General features: G+C 32.5%; 1 protein-coding gene across 1 annotated transcript in view; it reads left to right on the top strand.

Moving 5' to 3' along the window:
- Nucleotides 1-17751, top strand: part of LOC119828511 (hemicentin-1-like) — a 60502-nt gene that overhangs the window by 36282 nt on the left and 6469 nt on the right. Inside the window, exons 7-13 of the mRNA XM_038350679.1 lie at nt 122-267; nt 2199-2349; nt 7014-7144; nt 8414-8573; nt 11074-11235; nt 13972-14106; nt 17306-17488. Coding sequence (XP_038206607.1) covers nt 122-267; nt 2199-2349; nt 7014-7144; nt 8414-8573; nt 11074-11235; nt 13972-14106; nt 17306-17488 — 1068 coding nt within the window. The remainder of the gene's footprint in view (nt 1-121; nt 268-2198; nt 2350-7013; nt 7145-8413; nt 8574-11073; nt 11236-13971; nt 14107-17305; nt 17489-17751) is intronic.

Raw genomic sequence — 17751 nt, 5'->3', positions numbered from 1 at the left:
ATGACAGATTCGAAATTCAAATGTAATATTTTTTTATAATTAAGTGTAACAGTATTTATGGCCAGACTAAGTACAATGGGTACAACATTCGCAAAGATACGAGCGGGCACATTTGTTACAGTGCGGCCGACGTCAGTGCAGATAGTAAAGAAGCCGGCGACGCTATCGTCGGAACGCTACGTGAGCTTATCGTGTGTGTCGGAGGGAAGCCGCCCGCCGGCTCAGCTCACTTGGTTCAAGGACAATAGGAAATTCACTAGGGGAAAGGTATGTGCTAGTTTCATGATTGATGCTTAGAGAAAAGTATGATGAGAAGTCATGATTGTATATATATTATGTGTTAGTTTAAAATTGACGAAATCTGATCTTAAGGTGGGTATCCAACCCCTTAGCTTCACTACAAGCTTTTTAGCGACATAATCACGTATTCACATAAGTCATCATCTTTCTCCAACTCCTATTTTTTTAGATATTAAAATACGCTACGATGCCATGAAAGGTTTGATAGGTATAATATCTAGATAAAAATGGATAATTATTTAATGTTAAACATATCACAAATTTAATTACCAATTGTAAAACAACTCCCGACAAACAAACACAGACAGATGAAAACAACTTCACGTAAACATTTTACACACACACAGTATTATAATACATTATTTTATAATATGAAATATGACAAAAAAATATAACATTTGAAAAGGATTAATGACAATATGAAATAGAAACGGTATATCGTGAAACATTGTATGTATTTTGCTCCCATTGTTGAGTCTCGTTATAAATGGAAGAGTTTAAAAGGTTACGTTTGTTTTTATGTAATATGATTGATAGGTCAATTTGCGTCGGTAAAGGAAAAATTATTACAGTTTTGTCTTTATTTGAAACACAATTGAAATTGAGTATAACATGATTTTATTTTCTTAATATCAAAATTTATTCAACGAGCTTTTTTATAAATTGTATTCCATTTTATATTTTTCAAGTGTTCTTTCATACTGCCAATTTATGAGAGATACAAAATGGTATAAAAATGAATACAGTTTCATCTACAGACTTATTAAGAGGTACGCCAAAGGAGCTTCCACGGAAGCTTATACATTAGGACCTCTTCGCGAAATATTGAAGGAAACTAGCTTTATTAAAAATTTCAAAGAGACCAATTAAGTTTAAGATCCTACTTGTCTGCCTGCGACTGAAAGCCTCGCGAAACATCTCTGGCATCGTGACGCAATTATTAAAATATTTATTTACCGATGTATTTTCAGATACATAGTATTATATTCTTTAATTTTGACTAGTAGTTAGTCATTATTTGATGCTTCATAATTTTAAATTAATAATAATAAAAAAAACTAAATTTAAATTAAAAGGGCAATCCGGAACCATTTTTTATTATTATAGAAGTATAGATATTTTGTAATTGTTTTACCTTACCTACCTTAAAGTAGACTATAAAGATTACTGTATACTTCTGGAAATACAGTTTTTAACAAATAAGTTCGATTCTGAAAATAAGCCAATAAACTTATTTTTTTAATCTTAGTTCACGGCCTCCAATATAGACTCACATTAACCCGACCTATAGAGAAATAGCCCGCTACGAGCTCCGTAACTTCGCAACCACAACATAGTACTGCCGCCATAGGGTCTTCACCGGCTATTTTGGCGTGTATAAATTTTTATTTTTTCATTTTATGTTTATTATGTATAGTAGATGGGTGTAGATAAATTTTATCAATTTGACATTTCGTAGAAATTTAAACCTACGCTCCTCCACTCTTGTTATTATATCGTATTGACATTATTGTATTAAATTAAATTTATTGTCGGATATAAATTGTGTTCAATAATCCGTTGGATGAATAATTGTGAGTTAAGTACAGATATCGCTTTTCACAACTTGTCAAAACTCGTTTGGCTATCGAATCCAAAAAAATCGTCGAATCACTTAGAAACGTTGCGCATTCGTACGGATTGTGCCTTGGTGTTAGTATGGTGTTTATTCAATGTCCGGCCCAACTACCCTCATTTTGCTAAAAGTCTTTGTGACTGGCTGTGATTAGTGATTTTTTATCAATTAACTACATCAATTAGGCAGTTGTGTACGTACAATCGCAGTACATTCTTATTACGGTCTGACTAATATTCAGCTCGGCCTCTTTTTGATTTCTAACAGTTATATCGTATCGTAGATAACAGAAGGTACGAACGACACGTGGGTGAGCAGCACGCTACAGTTCGCGGCGCTGCCGGAGGACGACGGCGCGCTGGTCAAGTGCCAGGCGGACAACAGCGCGCTACCCGGCCAGAGTATAGACGACTCCTTCAAGCTTGATGTCGTGTGTGAGTATATTATACTAACGGCCCCATTTTGAAATCGGTCCAGTAATTTTTGAGATTTGTGCCCTCAAACGTACATACTCTTCAGATTTATATTCTATCTTTATAATTTTTTTTATTACAACGCTTAAGATTATTAACACATTGTTTTTTCTTATTATAGTGTTAATAACTCGTCAAGTATATTCTCTCCAAAAGTTTTAAAGTTTTCCTTTTAAAGGAATGAAATTGCTTACAAGAACCTTCCTGGTATGATATCATTGTACTCATGAAAAAGACTAAAGAGGTGGAAAACATATACTCATTACTATTAATTTGTACGTCCCACAAAGCAAACAGATTTTTTTATATATATGATTATATCGTTTTTTATATATTATGATACAGTATCATTAGTACTTATATTGCATGCTATAAATTATAAAAATAATCTACAAAAATAGTAAAATTGTATCACCGAGTCAAAATACTCCTCACGATTGTTCACTGAATTGCTTAAACCTTTTTAAAAACGTACAAAATCGCATTATAAAAGCATTTACATTTACCTTAATTCCCTGCAACGCAAACAAACGAGTTAACACAATTTGCTCCAATACCCGCCTATTTGCTAAGACAATGAGACAATTTACTTCACTTCTTAATTCACGGGAACATTTCCTAAACAAATATCGTTGCAAAATAAGCAATAAAAGAGCTCAACTCAACCAGTTCTCACATCTCTGACATCGTTTAGCTTAATTATTATTGCTACTTAGAAGAACACCTTTGCAAACGGCCTCGTTCTCTTAGCATACACGCTCTTTATTTTGTTTATGCAAACTTAATATCGAAGAGTTTTCATTAGGAACACGTGAACAAAACATGTTCTTATTTCATTATTTGTGTATGTGGTATCATTCTACATTGTCATATTTTACCAGTATATTAGGTGTTTATACTCACATTTTGTTTATTGAAACAAAAAGTCCAATGAAAATGCATAAGCTCGAGCTAATTAAAGAACGATTACTGGAACAATCACGTATCAAAAGGATACACAGATTATAAAGCAACAGTATTGTATTTTAAAATGGCAACTGTCGTCTATAAGCCGCGCTCTTTCACTCTCACGCATGAAACATACGCTCACTCGCTTACACGAATCGGGCAAATACCTGACTTTCTTATTGGCATTGGCAATCACAACATCCCAATGATGCCTTAATTGTCTATTATTTCTTAAATCTAGACGTAAAATATTAACATAGATTAATAATATTATTATTTTACAAAAACATAAATTATGCATATTATTCAATTCTTTCACTGCTCAATATTTAATTAAAAAGTTATTAAAAAGCAAACGTAAGATTTCTTTAGATTTTAAAATACTTGAACTGGAGTCGATAAAGCCGTGAAATTAATGATTGCTCTTTTACTGCTTTCTTTAGGTCGTTTTCGATTTCCGAAGTCTGCTTCATGCAATTAGAAGTTTCCAAGATGAACTTTTTCTTACAGCGTTAAGTTTCTAACACTTATTTATTATGCGACAACTTTTCTATAAATACCTCGCGCGACAGTTACTCAGATACGTATTTGGTTTTTCTAGAATGAGTGAATTGTAATATCTTTTTAACACATTTATCTAACGCAGTATTATTGATTGATATCGCATAAAACGCAGATCCAAAATAAAATATTTAAATAATTTAAATGTTCCCATTAATTAATTATTAGCATGTTAAGTTAGAATAAATTCCAATTACGCCAATTGGAACTTATTTGTCGATTGTCCCAATTTAATTTACAATTAATTGCTGAAAGCAGACGTAAAATTGAATTAGAATAGTTCAATTAAATAACATGAAATTAGATTCAGGACCAGTTATAAGCCATTATTATTATAATGTAGTTTTTTACGTTAGTATTTTAATGCAATTAATGCCTTATTGCTTTAAGAGATTCATAAACAAAACAACTTTAATCAAATAGATCTAAGTACGCATAATGTCTTCAAAAGTAATTAAACAGTTTCCCCACTCACGCATCACGTCCAAACAAATATTGTAAACATTTTCAAAGAGTGACTTCGCTGGGTGTTATTAAAGGCTTGTGCGGCGTGTGGAGAACTGTAAAGCGTAATTAAAACCTTGTTAGTTTTGGCTAGTCCTCAACGTCAACAGTTAACAGCCGGGGACCGGCCAAAAACTAATTCAGAGTAGTGTAGTCCCGCATCCGTTTAGAAGTCGAAACACTTTCACAACCATTACGTTATGTTTCACAGAGCTCGTACTAGCTTCTAGAAAATACGTAAATGTGAGCTGGGAACGTTGAATTAGAATGGAAAATGGTAACCATTTCTGCTACAACTTCATGCCTATTCGCGTTTCAAATGAACTTTATTGTATTTCCTATTGTTTTCAACTTGTAACTGTTATAGTCGTACAATTGAACGGCATATAACACCACATAAACCTAAAAGAATAAGGGTCCGACCGTTTAAAATGTTCCATTTAAAATGTTATTTGAAACACTTTGTATTTGAAATAATATCTTTGAGGAGATAATTTTAATGACACAATATTTTTGCTTTAGAGACAACGATCAAACGGTATCACTTAATTCTCTAACGGTCCAGTCATCAAAATAACTGACTCTATTATGTAACGATAAAGGAAATTAATTTTCAAATATAAATAAATTCTATTTACTTCTGCTTGGCGAACCGTAACGCATTTAGAGCGGGGAGAATTTCGCTGCTCCCGGCGCGAATCGTTTTGGCAACAATTTAAATGGAGGAATCGTAAATGTTTATTTGTAGGACGTTTCTCGCGGTGCGGGGTGACGTCGTTATAGGTCTTTAATGGCCAATAAAGTGTCAGCGCCCGTTTCCCGCAGATAACCGTTCACCTGAACACGGCCAGACGCTTCGATGCAATCTGGAACGAGCTACGCGATCATTGCTATTCCTAATGTTACTTCAGCTAATTCTGTGCTATGATTTGATATTTCATTTTCCATGGAAATATATAATATATAATATTGAAAATTCTTTCTAGGTAGAAAAAAATATGATTATTGTATTATTTATATTTTATCATACGGGCTTATACAATACTAGCGGTTCGCCCCAACTTCGTACGTGGTACATACGTATATAGCCTATAGCACTCAAAGATCACGTGCATATCCAGAAAAGAGATTCAAACAAACCGAAATGTCAACTTGTATTTTAACTAGCTGCTGGCCGCGACTTCGTTCGCTTGAACTTTAAACAGACTGGAGGCTTTTAATAAAATTAGATTTAAAGTTATTCGCGTTTCAAATGAACTTTAATTTAATTAATCATATAATACTTTACTTCCTGAATATCGGCAAATATCTTTGACTTCAACATCAAATATTACCGATCTCAATTATTATAAGTCGACAGAAAAAGCCTATCGGACTGAATTGCTTAGACATCATTTCCATTTATGCTGTCGTGTAGGTGGGCTCTTGGAGTTCCACACCGGGAGTTCCAAATCTTCGATTTTTATAAGTCATCAAAGATGCCCATCAAACTGTTTGCCTCATCAAGAGCTCATTCCTATGCATGTTATAGTGCAGCTGGGCTCTTGGAGAAACGTATCAGGTATTCCAGATCCTCAAACTTATACTCTCAGCTGATAATTGTGATCACGTGTTGCAATTATTGTTATCCACAATATATGAACAATTTTAATATCTTTTATTAAAATCAAAGTGGTTTGTTGCGGTTCTACATTGCGTTTTTTCAGTTTTCGAAATAAGTTATAGCCTATATGGTGCCTAGACTCGATACCTATGCAACAAAAAACTTTCATTCAAATCCATCAAGTAGTTCCGGAGATTAGCGTGTACAAACAAGCAGACAAACAGGCACAACTTTTATTTTCCCTTTTTATTCATGGTCTATTACTGTTTTTTACACCCCTCCATCCTTTTTCTATGTAATACTGTTTGATTATAGGTATAGATAGATGTAGATACATAACAATATTTGAATGAAAATAATGATATTAGAAAACTATGAATGACATTGACAATTCAATCCAAATGAAATTTGAATGTTACTAGAACACAAAATAAAAGACTTTAAAATACTCAATCGCATAATTATCCATTATTTATAAGTAGCTGATATACAATTACAAGTTACTTCGACATCAAGGATCTGTCATAATCCAGCTACTAGAAATCTTCCTACGTCGGCTTTTATTAACAATTCTAAGAAAACCCCACCAAATTAATTTTAAATAATTTAATGTAATATCATTTCGTCCTAAACCGAAGTTCTTCAAAAAGGGGAGACATCGCCTTTGAGCTTTAATCGTTTTAAGAGAATCTTGAATGCTATTAACTTTGACGATCCTATATGTAGTTCAAGATCGATTAAATTGTCAAAACTTTTACTCATCACAAATTAATTTAGCTGTGCTGCACGACCTTTTTAACTTTTTAATGGCTCCGTAAGGCTTACGTTTTGTTAAACCCTCATCATGTCGACTATATACTTAATTACCTAGTGTAACTTCCAATGTATAATTATTATAATTATGGTTGTATAATAATCACATTGAAACAAAAAAATTAAAGTTATATATGATGTTTTGGCAAACTAAGCCCTTGAATAAATATATATAAATAAAAAAAACTTGTTTTAGATCCGCCCGTTGTATCATTATCATTGGGAAGTACCCTCAACCCTCATGAAATCAAAGAAGGTGATGACGTGTATTTCGAATGTTCAGTTCGCGCCAATCCCAAAGAGCATCGCATCTCCTGGTACCATAATGTAAGTATTAACGTGGTGTTAAACTTTATTTAAAATTTTCACTCGAAAGTTTGCGATTTCGTCAATTTACTAGAATAGCATTTACTTCAACTGAAAATATTATTAAGGAGGTGGAGATCATCTTTAACTCTTTCATTAGTTACTTTTTAGTTCACGATAGTTACAGGTTTTCAAAAACATGTGACACTATGGAATTCTCACTTAAAGTATTGGCATCATACAGACATTTAATTGCGCGCTCTAATATTTCTGGAATTATTTTTCACATTTCGTTGCTTCATTTGGTCGTTAACATATCGATCTCCTCATAAATTTATAACAAACAATGATCAAACACTACATATTAATTGCTCGTAATTTATCGAATTCTGAAACTAACGTTCGTCTAATGAATTTATACATAAATACGTCTGGCGGTAACGAGGTTGTACAAACAAATGCTTTCATTACAATTTGGGTACGTTTTGATGATTACATTCACACTTGGCTGAACCGTATAGTAATCAGGACGCGCTTTCGTGACCTTTATCGCACGAACCCGCTCCCAGAACACGAACATTGTCGATTTAAAACAATATTCTATTGAATAACAATATCGGATATCTAAATAGCATTGTCACGGAGCAATTCAGTTCTGGCGCGGAAAGGGGATGAATAAATCAAGAACATTTTGAGCTTAACGCCTAATTGTTCGCGATGTCAGCTGATTGTTTTAATCCAATTTTAATCACTTATTATATTACAATGAACAATGTACCACATTGCTTCTACCTTGACACTATTATATTCTACTCCTTAAATAAATTACAATAGCGCGTTTAATCATTATTTATGTGTTATTGTTTTATCATACCTGTAGTTATATTAGAATAATTATAAGTTCTCGTATGTTTGATATTATGAGTATGTGCCTCAATAATATATTTTTTAAATATATGATTTTATATTAATATTATTAGTGGGATCAGAATATTAATTGAAAGTACATTTGCGCTGATATAATTTGCCATTCTTTAACGTCAATTCTATCATATCACCATCTATTTGCATTAAGTGGTTCCTCTCTTCTTATCGATTATTATGAAACGTATTGTAGAACGGCTTCCATTTTTCTCGAAAAGTATAATCTAGTTACTCTTAAAAGTAAATAAATATAGATCTAGAAGATTATGAATTGTTGTTTGTTTAAGTCGACACTTTCCATCAAGCGAAGCGATAGTGAAATTGCGGTAATATATAACTATACATGAATATATAATTAAACACCAGGACAAGCCGGTAGTGCACAACGTGGTGCTTGGCGTGATAGTGAGCACCAAGTCGCTGGTGCTGCAGAAGGTGACGCGCGAGCACAGCGGCGGGTACTCGTGCCGCGCCACCAACGCGCTCGGCGAGACCGCCAGCCGCGCCACTCACTTGAGCATACAGTGTGAGTGCTTTATGTTTCCCAGTTTATTCAAAGTATATGCTTTGAGATTACATATCTATTGAGTTTCAGTAGTCAAAAACATTTCTTGACAAATCTATTAAAATTTTTGAAACATCTTCTTTGCTCCTTATTAAAGGAGGAGTAATAACGTGAAATGCATTATTTAAAATACCTCTGATATAAAATGTATATTGTGTAAAAACCATGTGAAAGAATTTTCAATTAGCGTATAGACAAACGAGAGTAATACATTGATTCTAATTTACAGCTTTAGAATTAATTGGATGATATTTCACTTTCATGCGACAGACAATTGAATCGTAAATAGGCCACTGGACAAAACGGCTTTTCGTTCCATAAAAATAGTCGAATAAAAACAAAACACCTCAATAAGTAAATTGTTGCGATTGTTTTTCCAATTTGAATCGGCCTTTTGTTATTCATTATAACGAAATACTAATTTCATTTCATCGGGAGGGCCTTTAATCGTGGAATATCAATCATTCTTTCAGAGATAGCGGGGCAGATTTGTTACAGTCAACGGGGTAAGACGAATATTTATTGAAGGACGCATTGTTTGCTCTACAGTCTACAGATAGACATTAACCCCGATTATATGCGATATAAATGATAAATCAATGCTCACTAATGACATACTGCTGTTGATTAAACAAAGCAATGTATAATTTAACATAATTGCATGTTTAGATTATTTCTCAGAGATTTCCAGTAGATAAGAGTTGACCTACAATAACCTGCACGTATTAAATTCATTAATGTTACACTCGGCCTTTATCTTTTATGACCGGTTATTAATTTTTCATTTATTCTTCAATAGCCACATTAAATATACATTTTATAAATGTATATTAAATACTTTTTTTTGTCTCATTACATTAAATTATAAATTACACTCGGGCAACATTTTTTTTAGATAGTTTTAGATATAGTCTCTATGGGCTTATAATCGATCAAACCAAAGTACTGTAAAGTGTTATGACTGCGTTGGGATTCATTTATTCACAATGATCATTAATTCATTAATGATATTACAAAGTTTTGGTAAACAAGTGAAGGTAAAAGTTCAGAATCGTAAATCATTATCGAAGCATCAATCACAACAGCAACCAATTATTTATTGGAGGGAACTTCGTTTTAACGCTGAAAGTTACGTGTTTCATAGATAATGATGTAACGATAATGGATAAGCAGCGTTTGGTAATTATGATATTGACTAAAGAGTGATGTGTGTTCAAAACATTAACTCGTTGAAGTGAATTGGGTAATGTCAATAAATATGTTTATTTTTGTTTGTGTCTTGCTATGAAAATCTTAAAAAATATATATTTATATAAAGCGTTTCAGTAATTTTAAAACCAAAAGAATCAGGAGAGATTGAATTAATTTTTCTTATTTTCATCGTCATAACATTCTTTATTCATTTAAACATGACTTTTTGAAAAGACGTCTTTTTATATAAAAAACAATTATTAACAAACCGCATATTACATTTCAAAGTTTGAAAAATGATGTCAATCTAATAACGTATTTTTTTCAAATGAAAAAATAAAAGTAAAACAATTACATTATTCATTCGAGCGCAAAATCGCAAGATTCCATTAACTTCGAATAATAGAGCCTTATTTTCATGAGATTTTTCCATTTATAATAAAATTGATAATTTAATAATGGAAATACTTTAGATAAGTATAGAACACTTGTTACAAGTTTTGTGGCGCCTTGTTTGCGTCGGTCATTGATCGAATAGTAAGTGTTGACACGGCGTTAAATAAAATCACGTAGGGAATTAGTGTGGCGCATACATAATATTAAATCTCCATTTAAAAAACATTACAGTAAAGTGGATCTTGAAACCATCTTGAAACGTTCAACTTGTCTTTCAAACGTCGGCTTCATTCATAGACAGTATGTTATTATGAATGATCACAGAGTAACGGCCGAATTACGAAACGCAATTTTAAGACCATGTTGTCTCTCGCTTTTGCTGTTATGATAATGCATTAAGGCGGCTTAAAAACATTTACAACTAAAATTATATCAAGCACGACAGCGGCAGATGTACGTTACTTTTTAAAGGGCTTTTTCATTTCTTGTAAATTATTTCTATTATCTGGAATATGTTGTAAACACACTGAATTTTCCATAAGCCCTCAGTGTATGTATATATATAAAAAGTGACAACAAAACTATGTTAAAATGTCTTGTTTATTGCTTCTCACTTGTGTTGATCAATAATTATTTTAATTTTTTTTTATCATCATAATCATAGGTTTCTCCGATAAAATAATAAGAGCGGTTTTTTAAAACTACCGCCCAATTTCTGCATCGAGGTAAGCACCTATTTTGCATGAATGATAAAATGACAGAACACACTTCTTTGAAATTCAGCACTATAGGAAATTGCTGGAAATTGCTAGAAGCGACCCGGCTATCCCAGGTGTTTATATGCCGTAATGACGGGGTTAACTATTTCATACAGATGCTCCGGTTTGCACACACACATCGCCGCAAGTGCTGGGCGCGCAGTTGGACGAGACGCTGCGCGTGCGCTGCTCCGTGACAGCCAACCCGCCTGACGTCACGTTCTTCTGGCAGTTTAACAACAGTGGAGAAAGTCTCGATGTTTCACCTTCCAAATATGGTAAGCTTATATTTTATACACACACCTAATAAACATAACGCTTCATTTTAAACAAATTAAGAAAAGTGTATAACTATATGTTAGTTATGTTTATAATCATAATTTATTGGCCTTGAAATATTGATTTTAATTCATAACGTCACCCACACGATTTTATTGCATCAATGTTATTCGTTTTACAGTCGGTAATTTTTCATCGTTTTCTATTTTCCTCCGTTACCATCCTTGTAGTTCAGCATCCTTTGTTCATTAACGTTTTCAACGAACAATATGTTACTGTCATACTAACAAGCTTCATAATTGCTTAAAGCAAACAGAACAGCATGAGCTAGACCCAAGACTGAAATACAAAAGACAAAGAACGAAGCACAACAGCAAACAAGAACAAAATCAAGACATCCCGCCGGAGAAAATCTAATTGTGCCGAAGACGGAACACGTGACGCGTGCTCAGAACTTAAATTAGGGACAAAGATTTCAAATTAATATCTTGCTTCCTTTGTAGGTACCGTTGCAGTAATAACTCTTGGATTTTTCTTTGAGCGACTATAACTGAGCAGTATGAGAATAAATATACCGCATTTTTTCACTTTTTACGCTAGGCTTAGTACATAATAATACTTCGTTATTGTCATTCTCTCATTCATAATTTAAAATAAACTTTCTTGACAATACTGTTACCTTATGTTACACATACATAAAAGACCATAATTATATAATATCTACCCAATTGTAGCTAAATTCTGCTGCCAAAAATATTCAAATTTACTCGTAAGAAGTATAGCAGTATCTATTTAAATTTACATTCAAAATGCCTCCTCTGAATATCTTCAGAACTTAGAAATGTATTTTCCATCACAAATATTATTTTGTTACGCTGAAACCAAAGCAACTCGAACGTAACTCTCTCAGGACATAATATCTTAAATTGTATTGTTGTATTAAATATATATCAACTTTGTTCCGAGAGAACGTTTTGAAGATCTAATTTTATGTTCTGGCATGTTATTTATAAAAAAATGTAACTCGACATTTTTTTTCAATTATAATATCGTTTATGATATGCGTATCCTAGCTCTCATATTTTTCTTTATAATAAGACATGCGGACTTGTGATAAAACTAAAACCACAGTTCGAAAAGTAAACCAGGTCCTCTTGTCAAGATGCCAATTTATGGTTTATGTGCTATTATATTAAAAAGACACTTTTATTAAACAACTTATTGGTTTTCTCTTGCGGGCAAGCTTTTACTAAGCAGGATTTTAAATTATATTTTCACTAGCTGCACCCGGCAAACGCTGTTCTGCCTTACTCTTATCATTTACGGGTATGAAAAATAGATGTTGGCCGATTCTCATAGATACCGGGTAAGCACAAAAAATTTCATCAAAATCGGTCAAGCCGTTTCGGAGGAGTACAACGAAAACTGTGACACGAGAATTTTATATATTAGATTTGACAATCAAATGAATTGAGGATGAACATAATTTTCCATTATTGAACCCACATTATAGCTTATCAAATGAAAAATACGTCAGAACCTATATTGTCTGTGAAGCTTCATCTATGGAATATAATAAGATGATAATAAAACAATACCCAGACAATGCTCAATAATTATTTTTTGAAAAGAGTATGCATATAAATGTTTTATAGGCCCGGATACAATGGTTAGTATTATTTTTCTATTTGTCTGTTTGTATATGCAGGCACTGGGCACATTTTGACATATATTATATCGACATATACTAATATGGGGTTTGGCTAAACTTTACATGAATAATATAGTTTTAATATATAATAATATAAGAATGTCTATGTAATATGCATAAGTACATGTAATCGTGGGAATAAGTAAGTTATTGGATAAACCTTTAATATGGAATAGTGGTCACAGGTTTTCCTAAAATAAATATTTGACAATATATACGCATCTTAGGTCGGAAAACATGTCATACTGTCTTTGAGTACTGCCTCTTCCTCGAAAATCTACCAAGTACAAAATTTTGTAGTCCACGTAAGGGAAGCCGCAGGCAGAAAGGTTGAATTTTTAAAGGAAAAACAACTACTACTAAAGGACTTACATGTAATATTTACGTTTCATTATAATTTTGTATAATAATATCATATAAATGATGTTAACCTTTTCCATATGTATCCATGTTAAAAATGTCCGCCTTGTCGGTCAAAATTCGACGTATTTCATTAAGCATACGATTATTTCCTTTATAACCTAAGGCCGTCGTGGTCTATTGCTCTAATAATCTGTATGTATATGTTATTTTTATTACAAGTTTGTATCATAAAATGAGTTCAATTTATATTACTGTTAATTCAAACAAACTGAAAGTAATGGAATAAAATAGAAAAGAATAGAAACAAATATATAGAGTAGTATTAGTAAAGTGAATAATAACTTTCGTATTAAAATTAGATGTAAGATTCAGGCACAAAAACCTTATTGATATGTAATCATATTTTTCAAGTAACTCATTGATACGTGAAGGTCTTTGACGCTCAGCAGGACTCCTCTTTCTCTAGTTTTCAAAATAAACGAACGAACTTAACCAAACTCACATCCATTAACAATTTAACAATATCTCTCCAATAGATTGTAATCTATCGAAAAATAATGCTTTAAATTGTAAGTAATATGTAACGGTTTTTCAGCAGATTGAAACCTAAGACATAGATTATAGTTTGACAGTGTTTACAAGTTAACGATGTATATGACAGGCACAGCAAACGGGAGCACCAGCGAGCTGAGCTACAAGCCGCAGAGCGAGCGCGAGTATGGCGCGCTCAGCTGCCGCGGCACCAACTCCGTCGGGCGCCAGCTCGAGCCCTGCGTCTTCCAGATTGTTCCCGCCGGTGAGATATTGCATACTCGTTGCTATATAACATAACATTCAATTGATTGTGTCTTGTATAACTTGATCTTTATGATAAACGAACATATTTCCTTACACACAATCACACAATTCTGGATTTTTTAAATATTTTACAGTATAGTAATTTATCATTACAATATAGTTTACATTAGTAGTTATTGTTTGGGTTATCTATTGAATATATTTAAAAAGAAATTAAAAATGCCAATAATTATTGTTAATGCTGTACTTTGTGGTATGTGTTCATTTGGAAAAATCTTATGAGGGTAAATTAAGATTTTGTTACTATCATATAATTATACGAACAATAAATATTTCTTGTTAAAAACAGAACTACGCACAAACATCAAAGAGCTCGAAACACAAACTTGATATAGTGTTTACTTTTACCCTCTTGTTCCTACCAGCATACATTCTTGTACTAAGTTAAATAACTTTGTTAATCTAGCTGTAAGCTACTTGATGAGGGATAATCAACTTGTGGATTAATATAAAGATATCCACGAATTCAGTTGATGTATGCCTTTGATGTTCATGCCAATTTTATAATTTCCGCCTATTCAATGATATTTTGATTTATATATATTTTAGTAACACCATTGAATGTCGTAAACTTCATTAAGAGAAAGACATGTTCACACGTCACTTTTTAATCCAAATGATGAAATAAAAATCCAATAAAAGCCATAATAAAAAACGAGCACACGTTTGCATTTAACGTTCTAAAGCCGAGAATGCTACATGTTTTATAATTTCAGTCTGCAGCTTTTAGTCCAACCTACATAAATGTGCAAAATCTCATATCTCTTATTTGCGGATCTATATGGCTGGATACGACAAATATAAGCGTAAAAGATATTTTCGCCACATTCCGGTTTTACCCCCGAGAGCGTCTGTAGCGTCTGTCTCATTATACGTCTTAAATTCAGTGACAATGTGAATTTCTTCGTTCTCTCTTATCGCCCGCTTCCATTTATATTATTAGATATAATCTCAGCACGTCTCCAAATTATAGCATTAATATATACGAGTAGGTACGTACGGTTTGCATGATTATTTAGCATTTGGCTGGGAGGGTGCTGAAACGTATCTTGCTTATCGAATCGAACTTATAAATGGTTTATGTAAATTATAGTTAACTTTTTTAATCATAATTTGAATTGCAAATTTAAATGGCAAATTCTGAAATAAACCTATATAAATAATTATCTTGCAAAAAATATCGTGACAAAATAGAATAAAGAACATTTATCTAGAGAACTGTATCAATCCTATATCCTTGTTGGCATGCATATAGATCAGAAATTAATTATACTTTAATTAAGTCCATCCATTGCATTATATTCCTATAACAATACGCTGAGCAGAAAACATAAGATAAACGCTGTCCCAGATAGCATTTATTGGGCATGAAAGTGCACATAAATTGTGCAGAACAACCATGCCATTGAAAATATATCTATGACGCAGCTGCAGGGGGAAATATAAGTTAGGTGCAACGAAATACCGTCCTCAGCCGCAACGTTTAATATCCTCAGAATTATAACACATAACACGTTAAACTGTCGACCCTACCGCTATAAGTCAAGTTGAAATTAGTGAATTTAGCTCTGCACTTAATTCTCATTTCAACGCATGTAACATGAATTAATATCGCCCTTGCCTTTCGGGATTACTATGATTAAATTATTTGACGCGAAAAATGTTTAATAAGATATCACGTGGTTAAGCTGAAATCTTACCTTGCTTTCAAACATAAATTGTGTATTTCATGAAAATGCAAAACATTCTGTGTATTCTTTTTTTTCACTCCTTCTGAAGTTTGTTGGTTTACTAAATAAATAATCAACTGACAAAATTCTTAAATCGTTAAACAATTTACTTTGAAAAAGTCGCTTGTGATATTATTTATTAAAGTAATATAATATAACAATAAAAAAGACAATATTGCAACATATGAATATAAATGGAACTAGCACCGGTATTGCTCGCATTTTAGCTACGAGCTACGCTGCTACGAGCTACGCAGCTACGACTGCATTTTTATGAGACTTCTTCCATGATTTTTAAAAATTAGCGTGTAACATAAAATTCGTTTAAATGTTTTTAGCACATTAAGAAATAAATATAATATTTACTAGTGGAAAACGCATACTTTTCCATAATTATAAAAAGAATTCTAGATAAGATTTAAAAATTCATCTCGTACTAACGGCGCATCGTATAGACGATGTTATATAGGAAGATTTTTTTTTCAAATCGGTACAGTATTTACTGAGATAAGCTCGTTCAAACAAGCAAATAAACTCTTTGGGTTCAAGTTATTAGTATAGATTTTAAACAAGAAAACATGCGTTTTAGAAAAAAGGTATATATTTTGTATCTTTTTGCATGTTAGACATGAAAATAGGTAAAAACTTCAATTATAATATTACAGTTGTACTCAAATAATATTTATCACAATACATAATGGTACTCGTAATATGCGTGTTTATAAATCTGATATCTACACTCATTACACAAAGTTCCAAACTGTATTATATTTAGATTTTAAACATTATCATCTCATATTCTCATTTACAAAACACCGATCATGCTAATATCAGGTACACACGAACGTGGCCCAATTAAGGTAGAAAAGAACTATGAAAATCCTTTGAAGTACTCTCACTGCGGAGGTAGCTTCATTTAACGACTTTTACTGTACACATTGGGCCAAAGTATTGCGCCAACATTGGCCGTCCAATCTAATGTTGTTGGTTTTCCGTCCAAACATCAAAGGATCTTGTCATAAACAGTGTTCACACGGCGGAGTCTTATTTAGATAAATAATTCAATTTAATCAAACTTTACGACACCTCACTCCTTAATATATTTTCTATATTAATTTTTAATTTTTACATTATAAGTGTTGTATACACTTTAAATGTATGTATATCTAATTTCTTATTACTTTTTATTTATAACCAGGTTCACAGCTTAGCTAGTTATGTTATAGTTTAGCCACATTTAGCTTACCTAACAATTAAAATGTATGAAAAAATACGGCAAAAAATTCAAATAAGCTATAAGGGTGATAGTGATATGATAAAACCGTTAATTAAATCCTTGTTACTATATTGTTCACTTCAAAAGAACGAGATAATCAAGTTATTTTCAAAAATCTCTCTCTCATTTAGCTCGGCCAGCACCTCCCAGAAACTGTTCGCTCCAAGCGGGCTCCAACACCACAGAAGGTATGGCGGTATTGTACGTGCGCTGCGTCGCTGGTTACGATGGAGGTCTACCGCAGACCTTTGTGTTGGAAGCGTTGGACCCCATCACGAACAACAACAGATATAACAGCACCGTTAATGATACTGGTATGTTGAATTTGAAACCTAAATAAGAACATGTGGCAACCTTGAAACGAGTGCATTTTTATTCTAAAATCTAATAGGCATATTCAAAATGAGACAATTTATCAAAGTATGCATATGAAATGGAAAATTTTCTCCCTGAATATTTGCTTTTTTAATAAGATCTAGTCAGCAATGTTATTCCTACAAGGTTTTAATAATGAATGTATTTCAATTGATCTAATATAAATGTTAAACTTACTGAATTTCCAGAATGTATCTCATAT

Source organism: Zerene cesonia, chromosome 8 (genome assembly GCF_012273895.1).
Source record: "Zerene cesonia ecotype Mississippi chromosome 8, Zerene_cesonia_1.1, whole genome shotgun sequence".
In the NCBI taxonomy this organism is placed as follows: domain Eukaryota; kingdom Metazoa; phylum Arthropoda; class Insecta; order Lepidoptera; family Pieridae; genus Zerene; species Zerene cesonia.
The sequence above is the reverse complement of the archived record's forward strand: the minus strand, read 5'-3'. Positions and strand labels throughout refer to the sequence as shown.